At 48.5% G+C, this 16,541-nt stretch overlaps 1 protein-coding gene across 1 annotated transcript; it reads right to left on the bottom strand.

Moving 5' to 3' along the window:
• Nucleotides 1-6,010: 6,010 nt before the first annotated feature.
• Nucleotides 6,011-16,231, bottom strand: LOC116967710 (rho-related GTP-binding protein RhoU-like). Its single transcript, XM_033014311.1, has 3 exons — nucleotides 15,788-16,231; nucleotides 7,326-7,384; nucleotides 6,011-6,569 (listed from the first exon to the last, which is right to left on the bottom strand). The coding sequence occupies exons 1-3, from the start codon at nucleotides 16,005-16,007 to the stop codon at nucleotides 6,111-6,113; spliced, it is 738 nt and encodes a 245-aa protein (XP_032870202.1). The 5' UTR covers nucleotides 16,008-16,231; the 3' UTR covers nucleotides 6,011-6,110.
• Nucleotides 16,232-16,541: the final 310 nt, after the last annotated feature.

Here is a 16,541-nt window from a genome sequence, read left to right as displayed (position 1 = left end):
TCATGCGGCATCTGTGGAGAGGAAGAATGGGTGGCGTTTTGATAGCTGGTTCTCGCCACCCCAATAACGATGGGTTAAATATCTTGCGTACGGCGTGCACAGCCTAAAACCCCTGTCCCACAGTACGAGTTCATTCCAAGAGCTCTCTCTCCCGAGTTTGCCCTGATTCCAACTCGGAGATTTACGGTAATGGCCGCTCGTCGGTACTCGGGGCTCTCGTGGACATTTTTCAACATGTTGAAAAATCTTCACCAGTCTTCCCGTGCTTACCTGCCGTTAGCGAGTCTTCCCGAGTACCTGCCGTTAGCGCTAAGAGACGTCCCCGAGCTCCGACGTACCCGCTACGTTCATTCTCCGTGCTTACCACGAGTTTGATATTTTTTAAACTCGGGAGAGCTCTTGGAATGAACTCGTACCGTGGGACAGGGATATTAAGCTGTAGGACAACTTGTTCTATTTGATCTTATTTGATTGTGCACGCCAGGTTGATTGCATTCGTCGAAGCAGGGCGGATCACGTGAAGGTTGCAATCTCCCACCCTGGGTCAAATGTAGTAAGACCTCACTCCAGCACACAGAGCCTTTGTTATATGGGGCTGAGACCCAACCGTATGGGGCTGTAGACCCAACCATATCTCACTTGGTTAAGATGCCCAACTAGCCATTCATTCTTGTCGTCAAAGTGATGTGGGGGTGGAAGAAAGCTGGAAGAGAGGAGGGGCAAGGTCCCACCCCCCCCCCCAACCCCCCCATCAGTCTGAAGAAGGGTCCCGACCCGAAACGTCACCTATTCCTTCGCTCCATAGATGCTTCCACTCCCGCTGAGTTTCTCCAGCATTTTTGTCTACCTTCAATTTTTCCAGCACCTGCAGTTCTTTTTAAAACAGTAATTCTTGATTCAATTTTGTTGCGCTAAGCCTAGCTTCCTTTGATGATATTTTCTCTCACCGCCCATCGATGAGCGATGTTTGTATTGTAGATCTTATCTCGCCCAGTTTGGCCTGCGGTCGATGCCAACACACACTGAAGATATGAGTGGAAGCAAAGATTAATAAAGGGCGGCACGGTGGCGAGGGGTTGACCCGCTGCCGCACAGCGCCAGAGACCCGGGTTCGATCCTGATCACCGGTGCTGTCTGTGTGGAGTTTGTACGCTCTCCCCGTGACCTGCGTGGGTTTTCTCCGGGTGCTCCAGTTTCCTCCCACACTCCAAAGTTTGTGGGTTATTTGGCTTTGGTAAAATTGTAAATTGTCACCAGTGCGTGTGTGTGATACTGTTAATGTGCAGGGATCGCTGGTCGTGGTAGGCCGAAGAGCCTGTTTCAGCGCTGTATCTCTAAACTGGACATATATATATATACTGTATATATCTATATATTATATATACACACACACATATATATATGCAAGTGTGTGCGCATGTGTGTGTACGTGTGTGTGTGTACGTGTGTGTATGTACGTGTGTGTATGTATGTACGTGTGTGTGTGTGTGTGCATATGTAGGTGGGTGTATACAGATAGGTGTGCGTGTGCACGTGTGTGTGTGTAAGCGTGTATATGTAGGTGGGTGTATACAGGTAGGTGCACGTGTGTGTGTACGTACGTGTGTGTGTGTGCGTGCGTACGTAAGTGTGCATATGTAGGTGGATGTATACAGATAGGTGTGCGTGTGCACGTGTGTGTGTGTACGTGTGTGTGTGTGTAAGCGTGTATATGTAGGTGGGTGTATACAGGCAGGTGCACGTGTGTGTGACCCATTCCTTCTCTCCAGAGACGCTGCCTGTCCCGCTGAGTTACTCCAGCATTTTGTGCTTATCTCCGGTTTACACCAGCGCCTGCAGTTCCATCTTACACGAGGCTCTGCTTGGAGCAGTCACGTCACCAGGGTCCAGAAACACTTTGGTTTTGGGCAGGAATGAAATAACAAAGAGCCTGTTTGTTTAAAGATAAAGCAGGCGGCCGTAAATTAAACAGATAACGCGTGTCAGGCAAGATGAGTCATTCTCTGTGAAGTAGCTGAACCCGTAACCCCGGGCTGCTCTGAGATTTACCAGGGCGTTTGCTGCTCTGGAAGCCTGCACTCTGTCACTTCCCTGTACTGCAAAGGGGGGGGAGGGGAGGGGGGGGCATGTAAAGAAAGGTTTGCATTTCTGTAGCGCCTCTTAAAATGGGCATCTTAGGATCCAGGTCCCGGCATTCCCTCTCTCTCTCTCTATCCCTCCCCCACCCAAGTCGCACCAGCTTCTCGTTATCACCCAACAAACAGCTAACAATGGGCTGTTTCCTTTATCATCGCAACTTTTTTGCATATCTTTCATTCATTGTTCTTTATCTCAATACGTCACCATCTATATCTCTCGATTCCCCTTATCCCCAACGAGTTGAAGAAGGGTCTCGACCCGAAACGTCACCCATTCCTTCTCTCTCCAGAGATGCTGCCTGTCCCGCTGAGTTACTCCAGCTTTTTGTGTCTATCTTCGATGTAAACCAGCATCTGCAGTTCCTTCCCACACCCTCTAGTTTCTTGATTCCTCTACACTGGGGAAAAGACTGTATGCATTCCAATCTATTCCAATTCATGGTGGCGCAGCGGTAGAGTTGCTGCCTTGCAGCGCCGGAGACCCGGGTTCGATCCCGAATACGGGTGCTGTCTGTACGGAGTTTGTACGTTCTCCCCGTGGGTTTTCTCCAAGATATTCGGTTTCCTCCCACACTCCAAAGACGAACAGGTTTGTAAGCTAGGCAGACAAAAATGCTGGAGAAACTCAGCAGGTGCGGCAGCATCTATGGAGCGAAGGAAATAGGTGACGTTTCGGGCCGAAACCTTTCTTCAGACTGATTCAAAGGTTAGTAGCAAAGCTGGTTTGTAGGCCAATTGGCTTGGTATAAATGTAAATTGGTGTGTGTGTGTGTGTGTGTGTGTGTCTGTGTGTAAGTGTGTGTGTCTGTGTGTGTCTGTGTGTGTCTGTGTGTGTCTGTGTGTGTCTGTGTGTGTCTGTGTGTGTGTGTGTGTGTGTGTGTGTGTGTGTGTGTGTGTGTGTGTGTGTCTGTGTCTGTGTGTGTGTGTGTGTGTCTGTGTGTGTGTGTGTGTGGTGTGTGTGTGTGTGTGTGTGTGTGTGTGTGTGTGTCTGTGTGTGTGTGTCTGTAGAGGATAGCGTTAGTGTGCGGGGATCGCTGGTCGGTGCAGACTCGGTGGGCCGAAGGGCCTGTTTCCACGCTGAATCTCTAAACTAAATTTGAGACAGGAAAAACAGACAAGGTTCTTTTGAAAATACAGGCATTTTATTATTTCACTTTGAAACAGTCTTGTCCAGGAGCCCCCCACACCCCCCCCCCCCCAAATGGAGGGCACCTCTTCTCAGCCCCCCCCCCCTCCCCCTCCCCCCACATAAATTACTCTGTAGCAGCAGCCTGGTGTCAAATAACAATCCCAGACTGTTACTCCATCGTTGACTTGGCGTTTACACTGTCTAGCCGTGCATATACATTATACATTTGAACAATTACAAACTTCTGCAAAAAAGAAGCATCTTTAATATTTCACACACCTCCCAACGTTCTCATGGAAGTCATTTTAAACCTTGTTCAGTTCCAGTTCAGTTCATTGTCACGTGTACCGAGGTACAGTGAAAAGTTTGTCGCGTGCTAACCAGTCAGCGGAAAGACTCAACACACGATTACAATCGAGCCCTTTCTTACCCACCCCGATTTTTCTCTTCCCCCCCCCCCCGATGGATTCCCCCCCCCCCTCATTCCTGCCCAAACTTTTTGGCACTAGGGTCGCTCTAAAGCAGAAGAGAAAGCTCCAACATGGCACAGTGTGGTACATGGTCCTGTGGAGTCAGTGTCAGAGAGTGGATCTGCAAATGTCAAACCTCATGAAGATAAGACAAAATTCTGGAGTGACTCAGCGGGACCGGCAGCATCTCTGGGGAGAAGGAATGGGTGATGTTTCGGGTCGAGACTCTTCTTCAGTCTGAAGAAAGGTCCCGAACCGAAACGCCACCCATTGCTTCTCTGCAGAGATGCTGCCGGTCCCGCTGAGTTACTCCAGCATTTTGTGTCCGTCTACAATCGTCTTGGCCCCGTTCTGGGAGGGGGGGGGGGGGGGGGCGGATTCGAATCCGCAACGGCCGTGAGCCCCAGGCCGAGCTCGGTGATCGTTTGCCTGCTTCTGCTGCTGTCGGAGGCGAGACGTTGCACCGCGCCAGGTTGTCCCACTTTGGCCGTCAGTTCCGCGACAGGCGGGCGGTGCGCGAAGATTTCGTGCGGAACGAAATCCACACTCCATGCGCCCGTCCCACGCTACCCACGCGCTAGCAGGTGGCGTAAATAGCGCGCGAACGACGGCCAAGTGGGACAGGCGCCCTTAACTCCAGCGTTTAGTGTCTGTGTTGGGTGCAAGCCACAGTCTGCAGTTCCTTTCCTACGCATTCAAAACCTCCTGTTCCACTTCAAAAGCAATCAAGACATGGGTGACACAGGGGCAGTTTGCCAGAAACTGGCACGCATTATGCCGCCACTTTGACTCTTAAAGCTCACGAGGCAGAAGTCCAACAGTAGCAAGAGTACAATGCTGCATTTAAATCGCAGCAATCTTTTAAAGTCGACTTAAAAAAAAAAAAAAAAAAGTTGGCGAAAGTTTTACCTAGCAAGGCCCCGCCCGCGGCAACTAGCAATTTTACCCCAAGGCCTTTTTCAACTGAGTGTTGGCTTGTCTTCCTGGTTGCCCAGGGTTACGGTACTGCTGGTTCTTGTACGGTCAGCGATCACTATCATTGCGTAAACTATCCCAAGGTGTTTCTGTCACCCCCAGTCCAGTCAAGGCCGGTTGCTGGGGTAACCATGGACACAGTATAACTTATCTTAGCAGAGACCGAATGTGGAGATAGGGGCCTCTCTTGTCCCAATAAATACTTTCAGAGTGGGGCGGGGGTGGGGGTGGTGGAGGAGGAGAGAGAGAGAGGGGGGGGCAGTGGGGGGAGAAACACAGAGCGTTATCAAAAAAGTCCTCAAATGAAACACACAGTTTTTGGACCAACATTAGCATTGAAGGATTATTGCCTATGGCAATATTATCCACATTCCACATACTACCCAAAGCATATTCAGGTCCAATGTTTAAGAATATTTAAGAAAGAGCTGCAATGCGGGAAAAATCAAAGGAAAAAATGCTGGAGAAACTCAGTGGGCGAGGCAGCATCTATGGAGCACAGGAAATAGGCGACGTTTGGGGCTGAAACCCTGAAGGAAATAGGCAACGTTTCAGGCCGAAACCCTTCCTTTTGCCTATTTCTGATTCTGACTGGGTTTTGTTCTTGTATATCATCTGAAGACACAAAGAACTACAGATCTGCAATAAATCCCTTGGTGCTGGAGGAACTCAGCAGGTCAGGCAAGACCTAGTTTAGTTTAGTTTCGAGATACAGCCTGGAAACGGGCCCTTCAGTTCACAGAGTCCACACTGGCCCACGATCGCCTCTTCACCAGTTCTATCCCACACGCAAGGGACATCTTACCAAAGCCAATTGGTTTTGGCCCGAAACGTTGCCTATTTCCTTCGCTCCATAGATGCTGCTGCACCCGCTGAGTTTCTCCAGCATTTTTATCTACCCAGGACTCCAGCATTCCCAGACGGCATGTCTAAAGAACCATTGACGTGTCTTGCCCCCCCCCCCCCCTCCCCCCAATGTACACGTTAGAATTTAGAAGATTGAGGGGGGGGGGGGTCTTATAGAAACGTACAAAATTCTTAAGGGGGTTGGACAGGCTAGATGCAGGAAGATTATTCCCGATGTTGGGGAAGTCCAGAACAAGGAGTTACAGTTTAAGGATAAGAGGGAAGTCTTTTAGGACCGAGATGAGAAAATCATTTTTCACACAGAGAGTGGTGAATCTGTGGAATTCTCTGCCAGTTGAGGCCACAGTTCATTGGCTATATTTAAGAGGGAGTTAGATGTGGCCCTTGTGGCTAAAGTGATCAGGGGGTATGGAGAGAAGGCAGGGATGGGATACTGAGTTGGATGATCAGCGATGATCATATCAAATGGCAGTGCAGGCTCGAAGGGCCGAATGGCCTCTACTCCTGCACCTATTTTCTATGTTTCTATGTTCAAATAACACAGATGTACTTCTTCCACCACGATCTCGAGAGGGTCCTCATTTTGTTGGCGGTCAGCGCCTTCATCTTGCGCTCTCCGGCCACTTGGCGGTCCACCTGCCGCAGGCCACATACGATGGCCAGGTCGAAGACGTCCTTCAGGTTCTTCTGGGTGAGGGAGGAGCACTCCACGTAGGCCACGGCGCCGATCTTCTCGGCCAGGCCGCGGGCGTCGGCAGCGGACACCGGCTTCTCCCGGCAGGCGGCCAGCTCGATCAGGACCTTGACGTCTCCGCGCAGGTCGCACTGGGTGCCCACCAGCAGCACGGGGGTGGTGGGGCAGTGGGCACGGATCTCGGGCATCCACTTCTCCACCACATTCTGGTAGGAGGACGGGCTGACCACGCTGAAGCACAGCAGGAAGACGGCGGACTTGTGGTAGCAGAAGTGGCGCAGCTTGTCGAACTCGTCCTGGCAAGGAGAGAGGAGAGGTGAGAGGTGAGAGGGGAGAGGTGAGAGGTCAGTGCTGTGGCCACACAGGCTGGCTGTCACAGCGGTAGAGTTGCTGCCTCACAGCGCCAGAGACCCCGGGTTCGATCCCGACTATGGGTGCTGTCTGTACGGAGTTTGCACGTTCTCCCCGTGACCTGCGTGGGTTTCCCCCGGGTACCCCCACACTCAAACATTTCCTCCCACATTCCTTCACTCCACAGATGCTGCCTGTCCCGCTGAGTTGCTCCAGCATTTTGTGTCCATCTTCAGTTACTCCTTGGCCTGAGTAATGCCAGATTATGGGTCAACTCCAGTCCAAAATCCCTCCTCTCGGGCTTCATAGGTTCATTCAGCCCATCAAGTCTACTCCGCCATTCAATCATGGCTGATCTCTCTTTTCCTCTCAACCCCATTCTCCTGCCTTCTCCCCATAACCCTCGAAAGCCTCACTAATCAAGAATCTATCTACCTCTGCCTTAAAATATCTATATGTATTGACAGCCACCTGTGGCAATGAATTCCACAGATTCACCACCCCCTGGCTAAAGAAATCCCTCCTCATCTCCTTTATTTGGAGGCTGTGCCCTCTGGTCCTGGACCCTCCCACTAGTGGAGACATCATCTCCACATCCGCTCTATCCTGGCCTTTCACTATTCGCCAATCTTCAATGAGGTCCCCGATCATCCTGCTAAGCTCGCTGTGTGAATGGACGAGTGATGAGTGGCAATACTCACTTGGCCAGCTGTGTCGCAGAGCTGTAGTCGGATAGGGGTCCCGTCAACTTGAACGACGGCTGCAAGTAAAATAAAATCCGTTAGATCACTTCACGTGAAAACCCAAAGATTGCAGAATTTTATCAACTGGCTTTGATAAAACAGCATCTGTGGACACTAATGCAGTATTATATTCTGTACAAATGTGAAGATACAGTGCTGAAACAGGCCCTTCGGCCCACCGAGCCTGTGCTGACCAGCGATCCTCGCACATTCACACTGCCCCTACACACACACACACTAGGGACAATTTACAAATATACCAAACCAATTAACCTACAAACCTGCACGTCTTTGGAGTGTGGGAGGAAACTGAAGATGTCAGAGAAAGCCCACACAAGTCACGGGGAGAACATGCAAACTCCGCACAGACAGCACCCATAGTCGGGATCGAACCCGGGTCTCCAACGCTGCAAGTGTTGTAAGGCAGCAACTCTACCGCTGCGCCCCAAACTTGTTACTACAGAGGAAACCGGAGCACCCGAACAATACTCATGCGGTTACAGGGAGAACGTGCAAACTCCGTACAGACAGCACCCGTGGTCAGGATCGAACCCGGGTCTCTGGCACTCTACCGCTGCGCCACCCAACCTTTTAGACAGAGTAAGGGAATCGAGAACCAGAGGACATGGGTTTAAGGTGAGAGGGGAAAGATTTAATAGGAACTCAGCGAGTCAGGCAGCCTCTGTGGAGGGAATGGACTGACTGGAGATGTTTCAGGTCTGAAGGGCCCCCCCCCAACCCAAAACATAATCTGCACATTCCCTCCCGAGAGGTTGCCTGACTCGCTGAGTTCCCCCTGCAGAAGGAACGAGAAAGTAGGAAAAAAAGGAGAGGAAAAGAAAAAAGAGGGTGGAGGGGGGAAAGAAGAGGGGGAAGAGAAGAGAATAAAGTGAGAAGAGAGAGAGAGAATAGGAAAATGAAAGTTAAAAGGGGAGAAATACTTGGCCAAGTATTCACATACAAGGAATTTGCCTTGGTGCTCCGCCCACAGGTAACCACATGACATACAGCGACAGTTACGAATGGCTCAGGAAACACTAAACATTAATAATAATAAAACATTAATGATAAAACGCCATAGATCAGGCATGTGAACCAACAAAGGCCTTGGATGAGGCCGATTGCTCCTCCATTGTGGGAAGCCTGAAGCAAACACAGACTTTAGACTGTGTACAGGGACAGGGCAGCAGTGGTGGGTAATCGCTGAGCAAACATTGCCAGTGGGAGATCAGAGGGACAGAAGAGTGAGGGGTCGGGGTCACAGGTCCCTGGGTGCGGGGGCCGGCTTCAAGAGAAATAAAAAAAGAGGGGAGTGGTGATGGTGGTGACCTCCCTCATCAGCATCCCTCCCCCCCTTGATCTCCCCCCCCCTCTGTCTCCCACCCCCCCCCCACTCTCTCTCCCCCCTTGTCCCCATCTCTCCCCCCCACTCATGTTGTTCAATGCTTGACACCATGTATGCCGAGCTGTTGCTTTTAATATTCTCACTCCACTCTCTTCCCCCCCCACTCTCTCTTTCCCCCCCCACTAACTCTCACTCTCCCCTTCCACTCTCTCCCCCCCACACACACAAACTCAATCTCTCCCCCCCCCCACTCTCTCCCCCCCAACTCATATTCTCCCCCCACTCATCTCTCCCCCCCACTCTCTCCCCCCCAACTCAATCTCTCTCCCCCCTCTCTCTCTCCCCCCCCCCACTCTCTCTCTCCCCCCCCCCACTCTCTCTCTCCCCCCCCCCACTCTCTCTCTCCCCCCCACTAACTCTCACTCCCCCCCACTCACTCTCTCTCCCCCCCACACAAACTCAATATCTCCCCCCCCCACTCTCCTCCCCCCCCCAACTCAATCTCTCCCCCCCCAACTCAATCTCTCCCCCCCCCAACTCAATCTCTCCCCCCCCCCAACTCACTCTCTCCCCCCCCCACTCTCTCCCCCCCCCCACACAAACTCAATCTCCCCCCCCCCACCTCCCCTCTCTCCACCAGTATCAGTGACCTGTAACAGCACACAAACCTTTTGAAGAGCCGCGTACAGGAAGTGCTTGGCCTGACCTCAGGTTTGCATGGAGTTATTTGATCTTGTACAGCCTGCTCACCTTCCCTGACTGTGTGTGTGTGTGTGTGTGTGTGTGTGTGTGTGTGTGTGTGTGTGTGTGTGTGTGTGTGTGTGTGTGTGTGTGTGTGCGTGTGTGCGTGTGTGCGTGTGTGCGTGTGTGCGTGTGTGCGTGTGTGCGTGTGTGGGGAGAAGATGGGTGGAAGCCAACATTGCCCTTGCTTCTGGGCAAGTGTAGCCGGCCTTGACATTGGGGATGTGCCAGGGGGCTAGAGTGATGAAGGGACATTGGTACAAACTAGGCACCGGAGATCGGCCCAATAACCCACTGGCGAATGTGGCCACAAAAAGCTGGACGTAACTCAGCGGGACAGGCAGCATCGCTGGAGGGAAGGAACGGGTCGAGACCCTTCAGACTGAGAGAGTCAGGGGAGAGGAAGACTAGAGATAGGGAAGGGCAAGGTGTGAAAATGACAGATCAAAGCAGATGTTGATCAAGGATGGGTGGGTGAAGACTCCTGAGGTACTGCCTGACCCACTGAGTTACTCCAGCATTCCATCTCTTCCATGGGATCGATTGGACTGTATTTATTCCAACATTACTACACTAAAAGTTATTCCCTTTATCATGTATCTGTACACTGTGGACGGCTCGATTGTAATCATGTATTGTCTTTCCGCTGACTGGTTAGCACGCAACAAAAGCTTTTCGCTGCACCTCTACACTTGCCTACGCTTGGCCCATATCCCTTTAAACCTGCCCTATCCAAGTATCTGTTAAAATGTTTCAAATCAATGTTAAAAATATAACAAACAACACTTTAACAACATTTAAGTTGCAGAAATGTTTCTAAAATGTCTCAAAATTATTGTTTGTTATAAAACACTTTCGACTCTAGAAGCCCTCCTGACAAAGGCTACCTCATTGGATCGGGGAGCAGAACTAGGCCATTCGGCCCATCAGGTCTACTCCACCATTCAATCATGGCTGATCTATCTCTCCCTCCCTCTCAACCCCATTCTCCTTGGTGAGTAACACACTGGCCGATCCCAGTGCATAACACAGTGGCACAGCGGGTAGAGTTGCTGCCTCACAGCGCCAGAGACCCGGGTTCGATCCCGACTACGGGTGCTGTCTGTACGGAGTTTGCACGTTCTCCCCGTGGGTTTTCTCCGAGAACTTCGGTTTCCTCCCACACTCCAAAGACGTGCAGGTTTGTAGGTTAATTGACTTGGTGTAAATGTAAAATTGTCCCCTAGTGTGTGTAGGATAGTGTTAATGTGTGGGGATCGCTGGTCGGCACAGACTCATAGAAACATAGAAAATAGGTGCAGGAGTAGAGGCCATTCGGCCCTTCACCGCCATTCAATATGATCATGGCTGATCATCCAGCTCAGTATCCCATCCCTGCCTTCTCTCCATACCCCCTGATCCCTTTAGCCACAAGGGCCACATCTAACTCCCTCTTAAATACAGCCAATGAACTGTGGCCTCAACTACCTTCTGTGGCAGAGAATTCCACAGATTCACCACTCTCTGTGTGAAAAATGTTTTCCTCATCTCGGTGGGAGGAAGGGCCTGTTTCCGTGCTGTATCTTTAAACTAAACTTCTTGTATTTCCTCCTCCACCAGGTTTTTCCACAAAGCTATTATTAGGTAAACACTGATAAACCGCCGAGGCTAAACGGAAAAAAAATATTTCCATTGTTAATAATCAGAATTAATTCCCAAAGTCAAACTAGATGAAGTCACCCTTGAATCTTCACCTCCCTTGTACCAAACTCGGGACGACAGATGGCACAATGGGCTAAGTGTTCGGCTGGCGACCGGAAGGTAGCCGGTTCGAATCCCGCTTGGAGTGCATACTGTCGTTGTGTCCTTGGGCAAGACACTTCACCCACCTTTGCCTGTGTGTGAATGTGTGTGAATGTGTGTGAGTGATTGGTGGTGGTCGGAGGGGCCGTAGGCGCAGATTGGCAGCCACGCTTCCGTCAGTCTGCCCCAGAGCAGCTGTGGCTACAGAAGTAGCTCACCACCCCCGAGTGTGACTGAGGAGTGAATGAATAATGCGATGTAAAGCGCCTTGAGTATTAGAAAGACGCTATATAAATCCCATCCATTATTATTATTATTAAACGTGTCAAACAAGAATTTAACATAGCTATAACTTAATTTGATTTACACTTTAACATGCTTTTTAGCGCCTCTTGATCATTGATAGATGACCTCTCCACAAAATCACACACACACACACACACTAGTTTAGTTCAGAGATGCAGCTCAGAAACAGGCCCTTCGGCCCACCGAGTCTGCGCGGACCAATGATCCCTGTACACTAGTGCTGGGGTTAGGAGAGAGGGAAAGAGAAAAGGAGAGAAAAAAAGAGAAGAACGACTTCAAAGTAGCCAGACCTTGAGGAGATGTCACAGTGGAGCAGACAAAAAGAAATAAGGAACTGCAGATGCTGGAATCCCGAGTAAAACACAAAGTGCTGGAGGAACTCAGCGGGTCAGGCAGCATCTCTGGAGGGGACGGACAACACATCTTCTCAAAGATTGTCTATTTGGAAGAAATCACTTTGTATTCTGAAGAAGGGTCTCGACCCGAAACGTCACCTATTCCTTCGCTCCATAGATGCTGCCTCACCCGCTGAGTTTCTCCGGCATTTTTGTCTACCTTCGATTTTTCCAGCATCTGCAGTTCCTTCTTAAACATTGTATTTTGAAGAAATCACTTTGTGTCGGACTCAAGATTCCAGCATCTGCAGTTCTATGTATCTCCATTTCCCTGGTACAAATCTTCTCAACACCCCCCTCAAGACTCTCTCTCCCCCGACTCCCAGTCTGAAGAAGGGTCTCGACCCGAAATATCACCCATTCCTTCACTCCAGAGATGCTGCCTGTCCTGCCGAGTTACTCCAGCATGCTGTGTTTGTTTTTGGTGTAAATCAGCATCTGCAGTTCCTTCCTACACATCTATCCATGATGTCCAGAGATGCTGCCTATTTTGAAGTTCTCCTTCTCTCTCTCTCACTGGTTTCCTCCTTCAGTGGCACAGCGGTAGAGACCCAGGTTCGATCCTGAATGCGAGTGCTGTCTGTACGGAGTTTGCACGTTCTCCCCGTGGGTTTACTCCAGGTGCTCAGGTTTCCTCCCACACTCCAAATGCAACAGGTTTGTAGGTTAAGTGTTTAAGAAGGAACTGCAGATGCTGGAAAATCGAAGGTAGATAAAAATGCTGGAGAAACTCAGCGGGTGCAGCAGCATCTATGGAGCGAAGGAAATAGGCAACGCCTAGGGCCTAAACCAATTGGCTTTGGTAAGATGTCCCTTGCGTGTGGGATAGAACTGGTGAAGAGGCGATCGTGGGCCAGTGTGGACTCTGTGAACTGTGGACAGGCTGCATCTCCAAACTAAACTAAGAAGGTCTTGCCTGACTTGCTGAGTTCCTCCAGCACCAAGGGATTTATTGCAGATCTGTAGTTCTTTGTGTCTTCAGATGATATACAAGAACAAAACCCAGTCAGAATCATTGACGTGCAAGCTTTGCCAAAGCTAATCGCGACACAGGTACTGATTACAAGAAGCTCAGTGGCTGTGGGCAAGGCTTAAAAAGGGATTACAGCGGAAATGTTACATTGCAGAGGGATCCTGCTGGTCAGAAGCCCCGACCTCAGCAATTTCAAACAAAACTAACATTCCCAAAGTGCGAGATGTGACAACCGAGAAAAGTACAGCACAAGAACAGGCCCTTCGGCCCACAATGAATGTGCTGAACATGCTGCCATGAACTCTCATCCATCATTTAAGAAACAGTTGGACAGGTACAAGGATGAATAGGACAGGTTTCCTTCCTAAGATTGAGGGGGGCCCTACTAGAAACTTACAAAATTCTTAAGGGGTTGGACAGGCTAGATGCAGGAAGATTGTTCCCGATGTTGGGGAAGTCCAGGACAAGGGGTCACAGTTTAAGGATAAGGGGGAAATCTTTTAGGACCGAGATGGGAAATACATTTTTCACACAGAGAGTGGAGAATCTGTGGAATTCTCTGCCACAGAAGGTAGTTGAGGCCACAGTTCATTGGCTATATTTAAGAGGGAGTTAGATGTGGCCCTTGTGGCTAAAGGGATCAGGGGGTATAGAGAGAAGGCAGGTACAGGATACTGAGTTGGATGATCAGCCATGATCATATTGAATGGCGGTGCAGGCTTGAAGGGCCGAATGGCCTACTCCTGCACCGATTTTCTATGTTTCTATGTTTGGAGGGATATGGATCAAGCGCAGGCAAGTGGGACTAGTGTAGCTGGGACATTGTGGGCAAGTTGACTCTTCGACTCTTTGACTCTTAACACAAGTTACACAGTAACATATTGTTACTGCAATCTTTGAACTTTATGCCACATAGCCAATTGGACATAAAACCCAATTCCATGACGGGAGGTAAATATTTTTCAAAATAAAAGAAAAATTCTAAATAAAAGACAAACTTTTGCCACTTAAAAGCAGCATTTAAAAAAAAAAAATGTTTTTAAAAGGGGGGACAAGATCCAAGATTAAAGCAACTGTGTAAAACTACCCGTGGAAAAACCATCATCTTACCGATTAAACTTAGAACCCAATATAGAAAAATAGGTGTAAGAATAGGCCATTCGGCCCATCGAGCCTGCACCAACATTCTGACTAAGGTTCTCGGCCCGAAACGTTGCCCATTTCCTTCGCTCCATAGATGCTGCTGCACCCGCTGAGTTTCTCCAGCACTTTTGTCTACCTTCGATTTTCCAGCATCTGCAGTTCCTTCTTAAACATTCAACATGATCATGGCTGATCATCTAAAATCAGTACCACGTTCCTGCTTTCCCCCCCTTATCCATTGATTCCTTTAGCCCCAAGAGCCAGATCAGAGTTGAAAAATAATTTAAAAATCTCAAAATAAAATGGAAACCTTTTACCACTTAAATAAAAACCCCACGATTTTTAAAAAGAGGGGGCTGGATCCAAGTAGAAAACAATTGCAAACAATATCTGAAGAAAAAAAACCCATCGTCTAACCGATTTGATTTAGAATCCTGTTCCAGGGCCCCAAAGTGATGAAACACTTCCCACTTAAAGCACCATTTTTTGGGGGGGAGAAAAATCGAGGCAACTCCAAGATTAAAACGTTTTTTCCCCCCCTCTCAAACTTCCTGAGAAAACCCCCATCATTCGACCAATTGGATTGTGAACCCAACAACAGAACGTGAGATTAATTAATTTAAAAAAAAAAAGACAATTTCTAAATAAAACACAAAAACTTTTGGCACTTAAATAAAATGGACAACTTCCAGATTTAAACGAATGGTGTTCAGATTTACCTGCCAATCAAACATCTAAGTAAACTGGTGGATTTTGGACCTAGTAGCAGAACTTGAGATTATTAATGCTTAAAAATCTGAAAAAATACAATTTTTTGCCACTTTTCAACTAACTTTTTTTTACTGGACAGTTTCAAGGTTAAAATTGTGTTCAAATTTACCTCAGGTACCTCAACGTTTTTAAAAAACGTTAATTGATGGTTTTAAGTGGCAAAAAAATGTTTTTTTCCCCCCAGTTTTTAAGCATTAATAATCTCAAATTCTGCTACTAGGTCCAACGTTTTAAAAAAAAAATAAACTGGACAGCTTCAAGATTAAAATTGAACACAATTTTAATCTTGAAGCTGTCCAGTTTTAATCTTGAGTTCAGTATTAATTTTAATCTTGAAGCTGTTCAGTTTATATTTTAAAAAAATGTTAATTGATAGAAACGTAGAAAATAGGTGCAGGAGTAGAGGCCATTCGGCCCTTCGAGCCTGCACCGCCATTCAATATGTTCATGGCTGATCATCCAACTCAGTATCCTGTACCTGCCTTCTCTCCATACCCCCTGATCCCTTTAGCCACAAGGGCCACATCTCTTAAATATAGCCAACGAACTGTGGCCTCAACTACTTTCTGTGGCAGAGAATTCCACAGATTCACCACTCTCTGTGTAAAAAAATGTTTTCCTCATCTCGGTCCTAAAAGATTTCCCCCTTATCCTTGTTCTGGACTTCCCCAACATCGGGAACAATCTTCCTGCATCTAGCCTGTCCAACCCCTTAAGAATTTTGTAAGTTTCTATAAGATCCCCCCTCAATCTCCTAAATTCTAGCGAGTAATTCTAACGAATGATGGTTTTAAGTGGCAAAAATCGTATTTTTCAGACAGGTATTACCAATTGGATTTTGGATCCGAAAGCAGAATCTGAGATTCATTCTTAAAAAGCTAAAAAATGCAACATTTTCCCACTTAAAACTTTTTAGCAGCAGAATTAAAATGGACAGCTTCGAGATTCAAGTTTAAAATGTTACCTGAGAAGTCATCAAAGGCCGTTGGGACGTACTTGGTCGGGTATCCATTAGTGGTGTAACTAACGACCAGACTTGTTTTACCCACCGCACCGTCCCCGAGCAAGACGCACTTTAGGAACCGCTCTTGTGGGTCTGCGCCCCGGCTGCCTTGCCTGGGTTTGTGTGGGGGGACTGGGGGAGCGAATCTCACACGGTAGTCCAACAGATCCCGAGGAGGCATGTTCGATTCACACCTTCACCACCTACCTACCCCAAACTTTTGGGGAAGTAAAAAAAAAAAGTTTCAAAAAAAGTTTTTGGAGAAACTTTTCCTCCCCTCCTCTCTCTTTGCCAACTTCGCTGGAGAACGAGGAGGGTGTGGGGGGGAAATAATCCGGTGTTCCTGGCTAGCGAGGCTCCTGTGTCTCAATCCCAAGTAAGGTTCAATAATTCTGGTGAAATAAAAACTTCCCTCCTTATAAAGCTGGTCTGAAGCTCCTCCTTGAAGCTGCCGAGATAGTGCAACGCTTAAAGGCACAGGACAGCATTCAGTGGGGCCAAATAAAAAACTGTGGAGGCCAAGTCAATGGATATTTTTTTTAAGGCAGAGAGAGATAGATAGTGATAGATACTTGATTAGTGCGGGTGTCTGGGGGTTATGGGGAGAAGGCAGGAGAATGGGGTCACGAGGGAGAGGTAGATCAGCCATGGTTGAATGGCGGAGTAGATTTGCTTAAGTCAATAGACAATAGACAATAGACAATAGACAACAGGT

The sequence above is a fragment of the Amblyraja radiata genome, chromosome 41 (assembly GCF_010909765.2).
Source record: "Amblyraja radiata isolate CabotCenter1 chromosome 41, sAmbRad1.1.pri, whole genome shotgun sequence".
Lineage (NCBI taxonomy): Eukaryota > Metazoa > Chordata > Chondrichthyes > Rajiformes > Rajidae > Amblyraja > Amblyraja radiata.
This window is presented reverse-complemented; position numbering and strand designations above follow the sequence as displayed.